The sequence below is a fragment of the Nycticebus coucang genome, chromosome 2, assembly GCF_027406575.1.
Source record: "Nycticebus coucang isolate mNycCou1 chromosome 2, mNycCou1.pri, whole genome shotgun sequence".
NCBI lineage: Eukaryota > Metazoa > Chordata > Mammalia > Primates > Lorisidae > Nycticebus > Nycticebus coucang.
In genome coordinates this window covers 20,925,117-20,943,163 of record NC_069781.1, presented here as the reverse complement: position 1 = coordinate 20,943,163, position 18,047 = coordinate 20,925,117, and the positions used below count along the sequence as shown (strand labels likewise).

Here is an 18,047-nt window from a genome sequence, read left to right as displayed (position 1 = left end):
AAGATATCTCTTCCTTTTTTAGGGGAAGATAATCGAATCATGAGATGGAAATGCAGAAGGATCTCTAAGTACCACCAAGTTTGGAGATGACAAGCACCCCATTCAATATTGAGGTAGGCATGTGAGTTGACCATAACACTTTACCCAGCTGCATCTGTTGGTAGTCTTAGAAACCTTCCAACATAATATCCTAGGCAGTCCATCCCCATTTATCCGAGTTGGCACATGGAATGTCTGATATCTTCCATCTCTGATTTAGTCCAAATTGTTGGATGGATAGCCAAGTTGAGGGAGCATTTTTAAGGCATGAGTCGTAGCAGATACTCAGTTCATTTCCCCCCACAATTCCTTCCCTAGCTGTATCTTTAGTTTGTGACCCTGCCCCTTAATCATAGGTCACCAACCATGAGTGGGCTTCTAACACATGCCAGGCTTCACTGGGACTTTTCAAAATGCAACTCAAGGAAGAGAAGTATTCATCCTGGGTATTAAGAGCCAGAAAGGGCTTAGGAACTCATGGTTATCACAACTCCTACCATGTGGGATGGGGAATAGGGAGAAGTGGATGTGCAATAGGAAAGAATGAACCCATCACGGAATGACATAGAGAAGACAGAATCCTAAGATCATACAATCCCCTCAGTCTGTCTCATCTCTGCGGCCACGCTGATATCTTGCACTTCCCATGTCACCATTCCGATAGAGTTGTCATTAAGCTAATTTGCATTAGGTGTCTGTCCTCTGAAAGAAAAATCATCCTGATTAATACAGAGCAGACAGGGCTTCCGTGCAGTCAGTGAGTGAGGCACAGTGGCATAAAGGCTGTATGGATGGATGGAGTGTGGAGGTCAGAAGCCTTTGCTCAAATTCCAGTTCATTCCCTTACTATCAACACTGCATACGGCCTTAGAATGTCAGCTTCCTCCTCTGTGAAGTGGGAGATAAAAATAGCTTCATCCTCAGAAGATGGCTGTAAGGATGACTTACAAGAAGCGCAGTGGAAGGCCTCTGCCCCAAATGCTACGTACTACTGTCTGTAGTGCAGGGTCAGGCTTCAAACCCAGGTATCCTGGTCCCCAAGCCCATCACACTGCCAAAAATCATACCTTTGTTTCTATCTTTTGAATCTGAAGATCTGTAGACCTGTCTCAACATCTGAAGTCCCGTTTGAAAAGTGTTTAACTTCTAATGCAGATATAACAAGTCGTTTCTCAGTTTCAGTATATCTGTAAAGCTCTCTATAATTCAACATCAAATATTTATTATTACGTTTATTAAAGTTTTAATAATTTAGTATCTCCTGCATGTAAGATAGGAGCTTAGCTAACTGGTTCCCCTTTATCCAACCTGGGTCACTTCATTATTTATATTCCAAAGTCTCCATTTGCGTTTCATTTAACAGAGGCTGTGTCTTGAGCCTTCCACCCGAGCTGACAGTCCATGAATGCTACAGTCTCCCCAGTGGCAGAGACTAACTGAAACCTGGTGCCGAGCAGTGTTTGAAGAGATTTACCGAGCCTGGGCGGAAACTCATCCTAATAGACTTCACTTTTATTATGATCGCTAAACTAAAATTGGAGAAATATATGTGTCTCTGGACTCGCTGGCTGAACGGCAGGCAGGAAGGCTGGGGAGAGTCGATGGCAGAGGAAATCCATGTGGGAGAGAAGGTGGTGGCCTTTACAGCAATGCTTATCAGAAGAGCCTCATTCTCCTCAAAAAAGAGAGGGACGTGGTGGTGAAGGGAAAATTCTAGCATCCAAGGTTATGAAGCCAGCTGTGAGTCACCCACAGTTTCTCGCCCTTTCCCCATTAACAGTTCATTTTCCACTTGGCATAAAGAACGGACCCACTCCATAGACCAAATACTCAGCACAGACTAAGAAAGGGCAGTGAGCTTATCCCTCCATTTTACAGAGTCCTTTACCCTTGACAACAGCCAACATTTCCCGAGCCCTCACCAAACAGCCTGGGTTCCACCACATACCACCCATATTGTGTTGCACAAATGACTTAACGGTCTGCGCCTCCGTGTCCTCCTGTGTGTAAATAACAGTAAGTGCACCACTGAATTGTTGTGGGAAGTCAGAAGTTATGCATGTAAAGCACTTAGACATGGCCTGACACACAGCAAGTGATCAATAGATGCTATTCATTATTATTGACCACTACCGGGCTGAAAGTTTAAATGTGTTATCTCATTCGATTCTCAAAAAGACATCCAAATATATTAATGTTAATTATCGTTCCCATTTACAGATTGAGAACTAATGCTCAGAAAGTTTAAGTAACTTACCCAAGGTCAGCTATTAAGTAAGTGGAGGTGCTGGGATTTGAACCCCAGCAATTTGGCCTCAGGGTCCACACTATTCATTTTATCTAATACTCCTGTCTTGTGTGTTTCAAGCAGGGAAGTGGATTGCCTATTACAGTTCTCTTGTCCTTTGGGAAAGGAATGTTTATATGAGTAACTGTTGAGGAAGGGGGAACTTGGGAGATGCAAGATGGACTTGAGATTCCACCTAACAAGGGCTGTATCAGCATTCCTGTTGGAAAGGTAAGTACATTTCCAGGTTGTTTACGATGCGTTTGTGCACACATACTCATGATCAAAATCTGCTGAGGTTGTAGGGAATGCAAAGGCAAGAAGATTGAGTTTTGCTCCCCTCCAGTATGAGAGAGGCATCTTGATGGAATAATTTGACTTGTATGAAAGGCCTTCTTCCTGGATTCTGCTTCCTGGGACCCTTCAAGCCAGGTGTCCCCGTGTGATGATGCGTCCATTAGCCAACCCCCACTGCTGTCCAGCCCTTAAATCCTGCTGCTCTGACCCTCCCTGGCTTCTGCCTCAGATGCCTAATGTGATCTAGAGGAAGGAGAGAGACACTCCCTTCCTTACAGTGCTTCCTTACTGTGAACTCTATCACCTGACCACCCACATCACTTAACTGTCCTACAATTCCTCCTACTTTTAAAACTTCCCATTCATTGACCACCAATCACACGTATGGTCCTATGCTAGTGACTCTACATAATGATGTGATCCCAACAAAACAACCATCTTCCAAGTTTTGACATTGAGGCTCAGAGAGGTGAATTGACTTGGCTTATGCAACTCAGGTAGCAAATTATGGGGTCAGGATTTGTACCCAGGCCTGTGTGTGATTCCAAAGCCTATACTGTCCCCTGCTCCTCCTTCTCTTTCCGGTCTTTCTATTTCTAGATGGTAGCACAATGTCCTGCATACTTGGAAGTATCTCCTGTGCATTTGTTGACACAGAGTGTCTGATTAGGGTACTGAGCAAGCCCAAGCCAGTTCCCAGTACCTGCAGCCCTCACACAGGAGCATCTGCCAGGGATCCTGGAGCAGTAGCTACACGATCCTCAAGTGCTCCCAGAGTCCTTGCTGACTCCACTAGTACAGGTGGCCCACAGCTGACAAGAGAGGGAGAGGGCAGAAGGGAAAAAATACCATGCATGTTCCGTTATCCTTCTCTCACGGCATACTCTGCCCACCCACCTCTTGGCACTGTACTGCAGCCAAATTGAACTGGAAGTTCTGTCCATCAGGCATACCACTTGAAGGCCTTGTGCCTTGCTCATGGGAGAGCATCTGTGAGTTTGTCTTATCCAACATCCATTTGCTGCCCATCCTCCTTTTTTCCCTGGAGAACTATCCTACCTGTGATCTCAATCCATATGGTTATGGTCTCCCTTACTCATGCTAGTTTTGAGGGTGGGTAGGTGACCCAGGCCTAGATAATTAGAGCCCTTTGTCCTAAGTGATTTGGGAGATTGTTAAATGTCCCCAAATAGGCCAAACAGAGGCATTGTTTCTTAGAGATGAGGCATTGTTTCTTAGAGATAAAGACCATAGATGCAAGAGGCAGAATTTCAGGATTCAAATTATGGTTCTGCCACTTACTGGATGTGTGACTTTGGACAAGTTATATATGTAATCACTCTGTGCCTCAGTTTCCTCATGTACTAAGTAGAACTAATAATGGGTGATGATGAAATGAAGGCACCATTCAGCATTTGGAGCAGTGACTCATAGGAAGAGAAGCTATTGCTGGTACTCAATGCCAGGATTTTTGCACAAACCACTGGAAAGAGGCCATCTCTACTGAGGTTGTAAACCTAGAGTGGTCAGTGGGAGAATGCATACAAAGGAAAGCAGAAAAATGAAGTGTCCCCCCCAAAAAAAAGAACAGTGATGAGGGATGAAAAGAAACAGAATACTGAGTTCTAACAATATTTGGGACCATATAAATTCGGCTATGGCAAAGCCATTGCCACCTTAGAATTTTCAAGCCTTCTATCTTTTGTTTCCTATGTCAGCCATGTTATTTGTTCCTTGTTTTGATACCTAGTGCATTTGCACTCAAACTTCAGCAAGCATTAAAATCATTGGGGGTGTAAACCAGCTTGGTTGGGCTCACCTCCAAAATATCTGATTCAGTAGGTGTATTAGTTTCTTGTGGCTGCTGTAACAAACTGTCATACAAATAGGATGTCTTATTGAACCAAGAAGTCCATAATCCATATGACTGGGCCAAAATCGAGGTTTCGGCAGGGGCACACATCCTCTGCAGGCCCTGGGGAGAATCTTTTCTCTGCTTCTTCCAGCTAATGATCGGTGCTGGCTTTCCTTGGCTTAGGGTTGTATCACTCTAATCTCTAACTCCATCTTCACCTACCCTCTCCTCTGTATGTATCAGATGTTCCTGTTTCTCTCTTGTAAGGAAACTTGTTATGGTATGTTGGGTCCATTCAGATAATTCAAGCAACTCAACCTAATTTAAGATTCTGTATTACATATGAAAAGATCCCATTTCCAAATAAGGCAACATTGGTACATTCTAGGGATTAGGATCTCATATCCATGGGGGTTGTTAGCAGTCTACCATAGCCAGAATTTGAGAATTGGCATTTCTAATGAGTCTCCAGGTGATGTCAATGTTACTGGTCTAGGGACCACACTTTGAAAACAAGTGACCAAGTGACTAGTACTCCAAAATCTGGCATAGAGGCTTTCCCTTCTGTGAATCCCTCCTTTTAACATGAGTTCCGCTACCTCCACCTTTGTGTTTTCTCTCTGCCTTGAACTTTCCCTCTATCCTCTTTGACTGTGCACTATAAGACATCTTTTTTTTTATTATAATTCTGTCTCATTTAATACACTGAAATCCTTGTCCTATTAGTCCTATATTTGCAATACTTAGCATGATGCATAGTAGGTGTTCTGTAAATTCTCAGTGTTTGGCCAAAAGATCAAGGAGACATACTTATATTCAAAACCGGTTCAACATGGAAACTGCCACCAAATGAGTGATGCTAGCATGCATTCTGATATCCCATTATTCTTTCAACACTGTTCAGGAATTAACAGTATTTCACCATTTCATTTTCATTGATTTGAGATCATAGACAAATCACTGAGGGGCTGTGCAAGCTGGGCTTTGTGGGTGATTATTATTCTAGGGACAATAGTTACTCTCACATTTCTCATATTAGAAGAATCAGCTCCAGGTGAAATTGTGAAGAAGGCCCAGTATGTAGTAATAAGTATTGTTTGCCATGCTTCTCTCTCCACAAGTATCTTTTATTTCATTTCTCAAGTCAGTCTCGTATTCCATGTTCCTTGCTATGCCACAAGACACCTAAAAGCAGAGGTGGGCTGTATTCATCTCTGTGTCCCTATGGTACCTGGCACAGTATCAGACACACAGGAGGGGCCCAGCAAAGATTTTTCCAGAATTGAAATAAATCCGTGTGCAATTTAGCAAGAGCTCACTCTTCCACCTTTGTAGCTGGCATCATTAGTGTCTTGAATGCTAACAATCTCATTCCCAGCAGCTTCCTGCTGGGACAGGATGAAGAATGGAGCTGTCCAGGAAAGATTTCTCTTCTTTTGCCATTCAGCCTCTCGGACTTGAAACCTTAGATTCCACACAACCAAATCTTATCCCCTGTTCACATTTAATTGTCACTGTTCTCCCTCTTGAAAATGCATTCTTAGTTCATTTGGTCAGAAATTTCTCCCTTCTTTTCTAATCCCCAACCCACTCTCTGAGCAGCATATCCATAAATCCATAGACCTAGCCTACTGTACTAGAGTTTATGTACTCACTGAAGTCTTCCTCAAACCCCAAGACAATGGGGCTAATGTGATCCTGCAGTCCTAAGACATTGTTGATTTTTGAGATGCAGCATAGATTGGATACAGACTTTCAGCAAAAGAAAGAGAAAGCAATTAAATGCTGAAGAGAATAAAAAAGCAAAAACAAAAACAAAAAACCACTGCACCCAAGCAGCAACAAGCATAACTAATGCTTCTGGAGAGTTCATCCTGTCCCAAGCTCAGTGCTTTACCTGTAGTATGCCATTTAATTTCCACCACTCCCCCTTGTGATATAAATAATCTTCCCTTCCTATTATCCTCAACACAGCTGCAGAAAAGCTCTTGCAATAAGCAAGGCGGCTCACTTGGGCTGCACAGCCTATGCCCTTAAATAATGAACTTCATGTTTTAATCCAAGTATAGAATCCATGGAGAAGAGTGCACAGCTTGATGAATTTTTACAGGGCGAAAACACCTGTGTCACCACTGTCCAGATCAGAAAATCAAGCATTATTGGCATCAAATGAGCTCTTCACTCTTACCCTAGTCATGGCCCCTCTGTCACCCAAAGGTGACCCCTGTGCTTTCTTCTAACATCATAAATAAGTTTTTTACTAACCATTTTTAACCTTTATGCAAACACATAACTGTCACATGTGTCTGATCTCTATAATTCAACATTACATCTGTGGGATTCACCCATGGTGCTGGGTGACTGACTTCATATTCACTGTTAATAGCATTCCACTGTGTGGTTTCTAGAATGGTCCATAAATTCAATATCTAAATTTTCATTGATGGAAATTTGTGGTTATTCTCTAGCTTTCTTTTTTTCTGTTTTTTTTTTTTTTTGTTGTTGTTGTTGTTTGTTTGTTTGTTTTTGTTTTTGGCTGGGTCTAGGTTTGAACCCATCACCTCTGGCATATGGGGCTGGCACCGTACTCCTTTGAACCACAGGCGCCACCCTATTGTCTAGCTTTTTATTTATTTATTTATTTATTTATTTGCAGTTTTTGGCCAGGGCTGGGTTTTTGAACCCGCCACCTCCAGCACATGGGGCTGGTGCCCTACCCCTTTGAGCCACAGGAGCCGCCCTATTGTCTAGCTTTTAATTCTTTTTTTCTTTTTTCCATTGCTACTATTAGTATTTTTGTACATATTATCTGTAATACATGTATACATGTTTCTGTTAAATATACATTTTGGGGTAAAATTCATGGGTTGTAGGATATGTGTACATTCAAAGTTAGTAGATACTGTTTAACAAGTTTACCTAGAGTCCATATCTATTTATATTCTTCTCATAAGGATATAAAATTTCTAGTTGCTCCATTATCTTCACCAACACTTGTTATCATTAGTTGTTTTAAATTTAGCCACTCAGGTGGGTTGCAGCCTGTAAGTTTGACTGCTAAGTTGTTCTTACTCCTATAGAACGAGGTCCCATATTTTCTCCAGAATTTATCACAGACCAAAAAGCAAAGAATCAACTTGCAATGCATGTTCAAGTTTTCCTCTCCAATTCTATTGTAATGCTTACCCTCTGTTTCCCTATGACTCTGCTTTTCCACATCATCCTTCCTCTAATCTCTCTGTGTGGTTCCACGGCAGTATTATTGGCTATCTATAATTATGATCTATTATTTATTACATTCCTAACATATCATCTGGCTGGAACTTATTAATTCTTTAAACACTCATGATATGCTTGCCTGGGCAGTGTCATGTCAAACAAGGTTTATTAACACAGCTTATAAAAACTCAATCTACATAAAGCAGATTCTTTCAAAGGATGACGATTGCAATCTTCTAGCCACCACTGCAGATCAAGGGCTGAAACCTGGTTTCATTGCCTGCTAGCGAAGGTATCACCTTTATGCCTTAGGTTTTCTTGTTTATGTATTTATGTTTTTGAACTATAAAATGAAAATAATATGAGCATCCCCTCATGGGGATGATGTAAGAATGTAATGAGAAAGTATTAGTAAAGTCTTTGACCATAGGAAATGATCGATGTATTAATATTACATTCTGTGAGGAAAGCAATATTATTATCCTCATGTTGCAGACACAGAAATGGAAATTTAGAAAAGTGAATTTTGCCAAAATCATAAAGTTCATACTTGATAGAGATAGGATTCTAACCCAATTCTACCCAACTACAGAGTCAGTGTTACTATCAGCCATTTTGATGGCTGTGTCTCTGTATCTTCATTGCAATCAGGAAGGCAAAGTCAGCAGTATAGAACTCTCAGGATAGCTAGTCAAGACATTTTGTTTAGTTGATTTCAACCTAGGTGAGTTACTTGATTTCAGACAAGGACATTAAGAAAGTCCTTCCACCAGATGATCCTTGCTTCCTCTTTACAATATGTAATGTGGAGAGAACTTAGCACCTGCTGCATTAAAACCTCACCTACTTCAATTCCATAAAAAATGGAAATAATGGTGATTTTCCACAAATCAATTAGTGTGTACATATGAAACCGTCTTGGTTGCTTAGTTTCTAGTAATTATTGTTTCATTTCCTAAGTGCTACCCCTTTAAGTGAAAGTGAAAGCTGACTCGTTTCACCAGTCCAAGTGAAAGCTGACAAGGTGAGAGTAAACACATCGCCAAGTAGGAGAGTTGGGTTCTAGGTTTCTTTCTAGATGCTGCAGACACGCTGATAACATCTTGATTGCACTATGTAGTAGCTGAATAATAGTCACTGGTAGGTGTGGGGGGGGCAACTTTTAATTCTAGTTCATGAGCCAATAAATAAGCTGGGTTCAGGCCAGTTTTAGAAGTAAAACTAGGGTCTATTTTTGGTAACATCCAATTTGTAGAACATTTCACCTAATCAAATTGGGAGAAATAAAACCTCCACTAGAAAGCTTCAGAATAGTGCCAGAATCAGATCTAAGACAACATATTTAATTAAATCAATAAACATTTAGTAGGTGTACTAGGACCTGGGGATTAAAAAGCCAAGTAAGTTATTTTCCTTGACCTTGAGAAGTGCACCACATAATGGGACAGAAGAGTATATAAGAAAACTGATTTGTACACAGTTGAGTAAGTCCATAATAAAGTTAGCTACCGAGTGCAAGACAGATGAGAAATGCCGCGTCCATCCATCTATGAGTAAAGTATAAAAAGATTCCACCTGAAGTTTAAAATTCATGGATTAGCCCAAAGTCCATCCCCAGGACCAGAATCACAACAGGGAGCACCCCATACTCTGCCTTTTTGCCTCCTACATACTATTAAGTAATGATCTGTTATAAGATTATTACTGGTCTCATGATGAGCTAGACGATGTGTTAACCTCTCTTATAATTAATACATACCCAAAGACAGAGCCATAATGTTGAAACCTAAGGCACCAAGGCACAAAGATGAAGGATACTCTAGGGAGTTTAGGAGCATGGTATATTTGACAGTATTTTCGACGTGAACTAGGCAGCTGACTTCACGGAAAATATAATGATATGCCTTCAGAAGAGCTTCTGTGATCCTGAAACAGTCTTCCAGGGCTCCAAGAAGTCCCTGGCCCAGGGTACCGGAGACAACTTCCCTACCTGACATCTGCAGGGTCTTCTGTGACGAGCACATCTGTCTTGCAGCTGGCCAGGGGGTTGATGGACAGCTCCACAGGCGGGACCACAAAGCTTTTGCTGACCGGAAGCCAGAGGCCTTGGCCCAAGCTGAAAGTAGACCTGCAATGTAAGAGTTTCCATTGGGGAACTCCCTGAGAAGCAGAGAGCAAATAGAAAAAAAGGGGCCCCTGTTCCCATCCCTGGTCGGACATTCCTTCATTTCTCCACCCATCCCCTGCATTCTCCAAGGCACAGTCTTGGCTAACATTGTCCTGACTTGGATGGTCATTTCTAAAATCTGCCAATCATTTAGGCCATACATTGCTCTGCATTGCTAGTTTTCCCCTCCTGCATACACAGTGGACTCTGAGGATGGGGACTGTTTCAGCTCTGCTTTTCTACCAGTCAGTCCTAATATCCATCAGGAGCAGAGTAAGTGACTGCTGAGTCAGCAGGAGCCGTCTGGCACAAAAGTGAAGAGCATGGGCTCTGGATCTGTGTGAACCAAAATGTGATTCCCAGTTCAGTCACATAATTTGACATATGCCTTTATCCACCTCAGTATTGAAGTTTTACATGAAATTTCATGGAGTTAGTGGACAGAGGTTCTAAGGCTATGGAATTTAACCCACTGGACTAGGTAATCAGCAACGGCTCCTCCAGTCCAAGCATCTGAGTCAGTAAGTCTTGAAGACAAGTGGGAATTAGACTGCCCCAGCAACCTGAGCCATGATGGGATATTAGTCCCTATGACGGTTCTCCTGTGCCCAGTGCAGCCCAGAGGTGCACGAGCTTGACAGTCTGAGGTTACATAAGCACACCTTCCTAACAGACCTTTCCCCATTTCCCACAATTATGCCCCAACAAAACTGTCGACTCACCTGAGAATCTTTTCAGGGGCTTGCTCTCCCGTCACCAGATCATAGCCCCTCTCCAGTGTCGTGTAAGGCCAAGGTCTATGGAAAGAAGAAAAGGGGAGAGGAGATGATATTAGTCAGAATCAGGTGGGATTCCTACATGGACCCCACCCAAGGGAAACTTTACATGCAACCAAATTCTGCAGAAATAATTACTGGGAAGGGCTATGTACATTATAGAAGACTGTCTCCAAGTTACAGAAGGAGGCAGCACTTTTGCAAAGTGTCCATGCCCATTTACAAGTCCATGTACAGAAACCTAATTCTTGCTCTTTGACAGTCCACTGGAGGAAGTATTCATTGATTACTTTCTGTTTGGGCAAGTGACTTAAATGTCAGCCTCTTTTTCCTCCAGAAGAGTCATTAGTCATGTACTTTTAATATTAAAATGTGACTCAGTGGGAAAGGAGAATTCCCATTGGGTTTTGTAGGAATACAACTGATGCAGAGAAAGAGGCTTCTTTGCGGAGATGCTTGGGGTCTCTGGTAACAGAGCAGAGGTGGGGTGGGTCCTCCACTGTCCCAGTCCAGATGTCCATTGCTACATTACTCACCCTTCACTCTGTCCCCAGTCACTACGCACACACAGGTGTTTGTGCACAGGGTCAGGGGCGTAGCCTTCATGACAGCTGCATTCTCCTGTAATCAAAAAGAGAAAATAAGCTTGTAATAGGGGAACTCCCCAAATAGACTTTACTCCGGCTTCCTCATTTTCCTGGGAAACAAAGTAAGTGCCTAGTTTTAGAAAAGTACTAGGGAAAAATGATATTCTGGTCCATTGGTCACTGAGGTTAACAGAGTTTTATTCATTTGTTTGTTCATTTGTTCACTCACTGATTTATTTATTCAACAAGTCCTGGCCACATTCTGCTAGAATCTCAGCTGAGCACTGGAGATACAGAGGTCAAAGGTGCAACCCAGTCCCTGAAGGAGCTCACAACTTAAAACAGGGAAACTGGAATCAAGCAAGTGGCTACAAATGGAGAAGTCTTATTCCGAAATATTTCAATTATGTTAAAGTACTATTACTGTAAAAGTGTAATCAGAACATCAAATTCCCTCCATCTGAAAGACTAGGTCATGGCCTAGATCCAGGAACCCCAAATCAAATGCCACTTCCTCCAAGAAACCTCTGATCTCCCCTTTTGGAAAAATCATTTTTGCCTCTCATCTCTTGATTTTACTTTGTATAGTTTTTGTTGTGTTTGATTTTTAAACTGGTTTTCTTGTGCTCACTTTGCCTCCCCTGCCGTGTCCTGTCCTCTCCCTGGCTTTGCTCTCCCGGTTTCCCTTTTAATTCCCCCCTTTCCTTCCCTCCATTCATGCATGCGTCCGTCCAGCTGTCATTTTTCTGTTCTCTGGCCATCTCGTCCACCCGGCTGCGTGATTGTTTGCTTCCATTCCGCTCTGCCCCTCCCTCATCACTGATGCTCTCACTGGCTGACTTCATTTCAGCTGGCCCACATGTGTCTCGTTTCTTACTGTATCTTCAGAGTTCAGAATCCTAGAAAAGTTTTCAGAGGATCTCTGTCCTATCCCTTACTTTTACCATTTCTGCTCTACTGTAGGCTTACTAAGGGTAGGAGAACTTTTTTTTTTGATTCTATGAGATATTGGATTTTTTTCATAAGATGGTTTTGTGGAATGCTCACAGATGCTTTGCCAAAAATAGATTCTATTAAAACAAAATGTTTGGGAACTTCTATACTATAAACACACACACATATATGTAGTATGATTCTCCCTGGAGGTGATACATATGCAAAAATGCTGGTAGGAACTGCCCTGGCTTAGACTACTGCCTAGAACAGGGCCGCTACTCAACGATATCAGTTGAGTGAATGATTGCCTACTTCCTCTATGGCTCTGGTAAATTTTAAGGCTTTTGCTGTCATCTTGCCTTTCCATCTTTCCCATCTTTCAGCAATCACCTTAAGACACACATACAATCTCCCTCTCTCTCTCACACCCACAAAACAGGACCTGCAACCCTTTGATCCTACAGAGATTTGATTGATCTGACTCAAGGGTTTTCAAATGATGTCCATGGAAATGTATTATTCAATGGAGGAGATTTAGGAACTGTGAAAATTTCGATTTTTTTTTTTTAAAGTGAAGGACAAATACTCAGATGCCACATGGCAGAAGTGAGGATACTGGGGAGCATCAGTTGCCGGGTAAACTTACTTTCTTTTGACTTCAGGGAAAAACCTCTCCTGTCATCTTTGTTGCTGCAGGAAGAGTACCCAGGATGATGAACCATGTTATCCACTTGACCTTACACACAAGGCATTCTTAGTATTTAAGAACATTCTAACTTGTTTTATATATCACACTGCCGCTCAGTCTTTGTACTCTGTATCTACTAAGCAGTTAACAAGTAGCCTGGGTTTCATGAACATTGGTCAAACTAAACGGTAGTAAGGCAGAGTATGGAGTGAAGAATGGGTCAGAGACAGCTTTGAAATATTCAGAATAAGGTTGTTGAAAGACAGAAAGAGATCTGCTGTCCTCTTTGTGTTCCTACATATCTCTGTGTGTAAGGAGGGTGCTGCTTACAGGCAAGGCTGCCCACGGTGCCCCTCCCCTGCACATCATGCCTGGGGTCTTCCTCTAAGGGCCAGGGCTGTGACTATGTGTCACCTAATGGACTGACTGTTGCCAGGGGGAAGGGGAAGGAGGGAATAAGGGCTGAGAGCCTTGAATTTGGAAGGGAATAATTTACCAACGGGAAGAGGGTGGGAGTCACTAATGATGTGTTAAAATGCAACAGTCCCTTCATGAAATATTCACCACTTTAAACACATCTAATATTAAAGATTAAAAGTCCTGGGATTTGTTCTCGAGACTCTCAGGACTGATTTATGATCTGCCACAAGCCACAGGACTCATGATTCATAACAGGGGGAGGTAAAATGGTTACCTTTGGCAAAGGAGCAGAAAGCTGGGTTGGTGGGGATCTTTCTTCTTCATGGAAAGCGCAGATGCTGAGGTTCTTATTTCTCTTATCAGGGACTGTGAGGGGGTGTGGAGATGCTCAGTTCTTTTTTTTTTTTTTGGCGGGGGGATATTGGTGATAATGAGAAATCTACTCTATTCAGAAAAAGGATGCTGGCTCAGCATCCATAGCACAGTGGTTACAGTGCCAGCCACATGCAATGAGGGTGGTGGGTTCAAACCCGGCCTGGGCCAGCTAAACAACAATGACAACTGCAAAAGAAAAATAGCTGGGTGTTGTGGCGGGTGCCTTTAGTCCCAGCTACTTGGGAGGCCAAGGCAAGAGAATTGCTTAAGCCCAAGAGTCTGAGGTTGCTGTGAGCTGTGATGCCATGGCACTCTACCGAAGGTGACATAATGAGATTGTCTCAGAAAAAAAAAAAAAAAGATGCTGTGATATATATTCCCCCTTGTGTGCTTACTAGGCAAGTTTTTCCTGACTAAGATTGGATCATTAATTACTGATACTCATTATACAACCAATGTGTATTTTGTAATTGAGAAGCATCAAGCTGGGGGACCCCAGGAGGCTGCCAGTGAAAAGGAAGTAGGTGGAGGGAAAAGCCCATGAGTGCTGGGGGCAGACAAACCTCTCTGCCATGCTCACATCCCCTCTTCCTGGTCGTGTGGCCTTGGGGCAGTTCCTTCCAATTTCTGGCTCCAGTTTCTCATCCTATAGAATGGGAATGATAGTAACTTCTATCCTACAGAATTGGTGTGAGAACAAAGTGAAACAGTCAAGACTGAAGCTCGTGGCTCAGGTGGACAATGAGGGGACGGTTGATAGTCTAGTTTCTTTCCTTTTTTCTCTCATTCCAAGGCTGCTGCCAGCTTTTACCACATGTTCCCATACTAACTCTAGAGACACAGCAATTACCTCCTCTCTGGGCCTGAGTTTCCCCATCTGCAAAATGGAAGGTTAGATTAGATGCTCATAATTCTGAACATCAAGAGTCAGCTGTTTGCGTGGTCTGTCCAAATCCCTAACCTCTGCTTTCCACACTGTTTGTTTTAGCTTCAACTGTGATCACTGTTAGCAGTGGGCCGGGTTTCCCTGGCAAGGTCTCCATCAATGCCATGGATATTGGCTTTATTGACTTGTTCCCTCTTTTGCTGGCTCCACTAACTCTCCACTGTCTGCAACCAAGCTTTTTCTTCTCATATGATGCAAAGCCTCTGAGGGCAAGAATAAGGGTACTTAACTCCCATCCTGGGTGAGTCTTTTCTTTAACTCTGTCTCTGCACACCTGGGGCAGCTGTCAAAAAGCATCTCCACAGTGATACACATCAGCATGGTGATGCTCCCATATCCCTAAATGGAAGCTCCATTAAGGAAGTGGGGTGCTCACCACTGCATCCCCAACACCTCCTGTGCTGCCTGGTACAGAACAGGCATTCAGTAAATAAATGTTACATAAACAAAAAGGTATATTTCACAATAGTAACGCCCATGCCGATGGAATAAGAAAATATAGTCTATTTGCCTGTTCCTCCACTATATGGGAATTTCTTGAATGCAGAAATCTTTTTTAGTCACCCAGTATGTCAATAATTAGTATAGTAAAGGGTAGGCAACTCATTTGGTGAATGAATAAATGAATAAATGGATGGATAAAAGTTTTGCATGCATTAGTGGATTCATAAATACATTGTGGTTGCTATGACTTCAAGCTGAGCTCATTTGGAATTATGATGACTGTGCTGATGACTGAAAGAAAATTTCTTACATCCAAGACAAGTACTTGCCAAGGAAACAAAGTGTGTAAACACAGTTCCAGTGAAATATCTAGAATAGAATTCTATTTGACATCAGAGCACAAAAGGCCCTTAAAGATCATTTAGTTAGAATCTTCCAAGCTTCATTTTTCACAAGGGAAGACCCAAGCTCAAAGAATAAAGAGATTTGGCCAAACCCAGAGCTGACCAGGATTGAAACCCAGGCTCATGGCCACCACTTCAGAGCTCTTTCTGCTGCACTTGGTGGTATCAGTACTTCAGTGTACTGTGAATCCTTTCCTAGAAATCTTTGTTTGTACTCCTCTGACGTTTCTGAGTTTCCTAATATGAGAATATTACATTCACACACAGGTATTACAGAAAACGTAAAATGCATTTTAAATATCCTTAAGCATATTAAAAACATACATTTATATGCAGTTAATAATGTAGGCCTTAAAGAAAGAGTTTACTCTTTTCATTAAAGTGGTTCTCATAAGAGAGTTCAATGAGGTGAATTTCTACAGGACTAATTACTAGCATTCTTCATCATCAGCTACAGATGAATTGTAGCTCCTCCTGGTTTCAAAATATTTACTCTATTTCATAGCTCCCATGTGTTGAGTTCTCAATCTTTGTTACGTGCATTCTAACTCAATAAACTTTGGGATAAAAACAACAGAACTTGATCGTGAATAGTCTGAGACTGTCTTGTGTGGGGCTTGCTCTTCCAACAAAGTGGACATTCCTTCCTGTTCATCACATATGCCCAGAGGGCTGCTGAAATGGTTCAGAGTGTGGGCCTTGAATTTACCTCATGCTACATTCAAACCTGGACCTTCCACCTATAGTTTGTAATAACCCAATCAAGTTGCTTGCTCTCTCTCTGAGTCTGTTCCCTTATCTGTAAGGAAGCTGACAAACAAGTATCCGCTAGAAGGATCAAGTGACGTATGTGAATATTTCTTAGGCACAGACCTCAGCACACTTCTTCTCGCTGAAAATATAATTAATAGCTGTTTTAGTTCTTGGCTATTGATAGTACTGTTCCTGGGTGAGTGAGGCCAATTCAGGGTATCTTGTTTTAGTGAAAGGAAAAGGTGCTTGCGTAGGATGAAGGGTGGTCTCAAATCCAAGATATGCTCTTTGCAAAGCCAAAAGGATAGCAGTTTTTGGCTGTAAATTTTGGGAAATTTAAATGAGGTGATCAGCAAGGCCAGTCCTCAAGTTTCCAGACCCCCTAACACCTGTTGCCCTTGTCTGTGACTCCTCATAGTGGAGCAGAAACAGGCCCAGACCGGGCACAGCCCAGGGGCTGCTGCTTCCTCCGTCCCCACAGCTCAGAGGCGCTCGTGGCCTGCCCATGGAGTGCAGAGCCTCCTTCCCCAGCATCCTAGCTGTCTGGCCGCCCTCCTCCCACCCTGTCATCCCCTTATGATTCCATTTTCACTTGCTTTTGACTCCATCATCACTCATCATCACAGGCCAGGGACACTGCCTGCTGTTTCACTTTCTATTTACTCTTCTTGTTACTGCGGCTTGGAAAGACGTCTCTCTGGAACCTCAGAGCAATAAGTGTGGCATTCTTCCCTGTTCTGACTCCCCGGGGGCCACCTTAGGCTTCTTCACCTTCATGGCTCTGAAGCCCAGCTCAGATATGTGGTAGGAGAGGTGTGGACTACACACAGCATTACTGAGGACCTGCTTTGTGCTAGGAGTGGTGGAAGACACTTGACATATGTCATCACCTATCACACCAGGCTGGTGGCAGGAGAAAGGTACTAAGGCCCTCATTGTAAAATAAGGAAACTGAAGCTCAAACTTGACTAGTCACTTGCCCAAGGGCATAGAGTAAGGCCTCCAAAGCTCATGCTCTTTCCCACCACCAGACATCACAGCAATAAACATAACCACAAGGACTAATAAGGAAAGCCACCTTTAACTTGACAATTTTCATGTGCTGTAGACACTGAGAGTGATTCCCCCTGCGGTAATATTACACACGTCCCTCTTTGCCACGGCCAACGGTGGGAAAAGTAAACTTTCCTCCCTACCCCTTCCTCGCCTTTGGGCATGGCATATGACCAGCTGTGGCCAGTAGGATGGTGGCAGACGCAACATGAACTGACGTTTGCAATGTGTTTATGTGGCTGGACTTTCTCTCTTGCACTCCTTCCTCTTGCCAGGAGAGAAACATCTCCAGGCAGTGGCTGGTCCACAGAGGATGAGAGACCTGTGGGACAGTTCTGGATTCTGCCTGAGCTTACAGTCAAGTGCAGCTGAATCCTGGCTAGATGAGCCCACCCATATGTGTGACAGCAAACAAAAGAAAAATTTGCTTATAGTTGTTGAGAACAAAATGGTTGTTATGAAGCATTATAGTGACAAAAGCTTCTGATGTACTTCAAACCTATATGTCCCACCTCTATGAATCAAGGTACCACTTTCTCTCTAAATTAGAAACTTTAGAAAAATCTCTAACTAGGTCCTATTTTTTAACTTCAGCATCCAAATGATATCCGAATCCCACTGACTGCACTTCCTTGGTGTTACCTAGCTCTATTTCTTCCCCTCTCTCTTCACTGCCACTGTCCTCAACACTGTCCTAGGTGTGGTATTATGAGAGTCTCACCACTATTTACCCTGGGTTCAGTGTCCCTTATCTGATGTGACTGTTGGCCAATTATATTCTCAAAGAAGGGTACACTCATG

At 42.7% G+C, this 18,047-nt stretch overlaps 1 protein-coding gene across 4 annotated transcripts in view; it reads right to left on the bottom strand.

The window, feature by feature from the left end:
• ASTN2 (astrotactin 2) overlaps positions 1–18,047 on the bottom strand; it is a 990,319-nt gene that overhangs the window by 533,460 nt on the left and 438,812 nt on the right. For 3 of the 4 annotated variants that reach the window (XM_053566512.1, XM_053566529.1, XM_053566534.1), the window contains 3 exons: positions 11,177–11,261; positions 10,587–10,661; positions 9,688–9,825 (listed from right to left, as the gene is read on the bottom strand). In XM_053566512.1, the coding sequence (XP_053422487.1) occupies positions 9,688–9,825; positions 10,587–10,661; positions 11,177–11,261 (298 nt within the window). The remainder of the gene's footprint in view (positions 1–9,687; positions 9,826–10,586; positions 10,662–11,176; positions 11,262–18,047) is intronic. The other variant, XM_053566522.1, reaches the window with a different exon arrangement.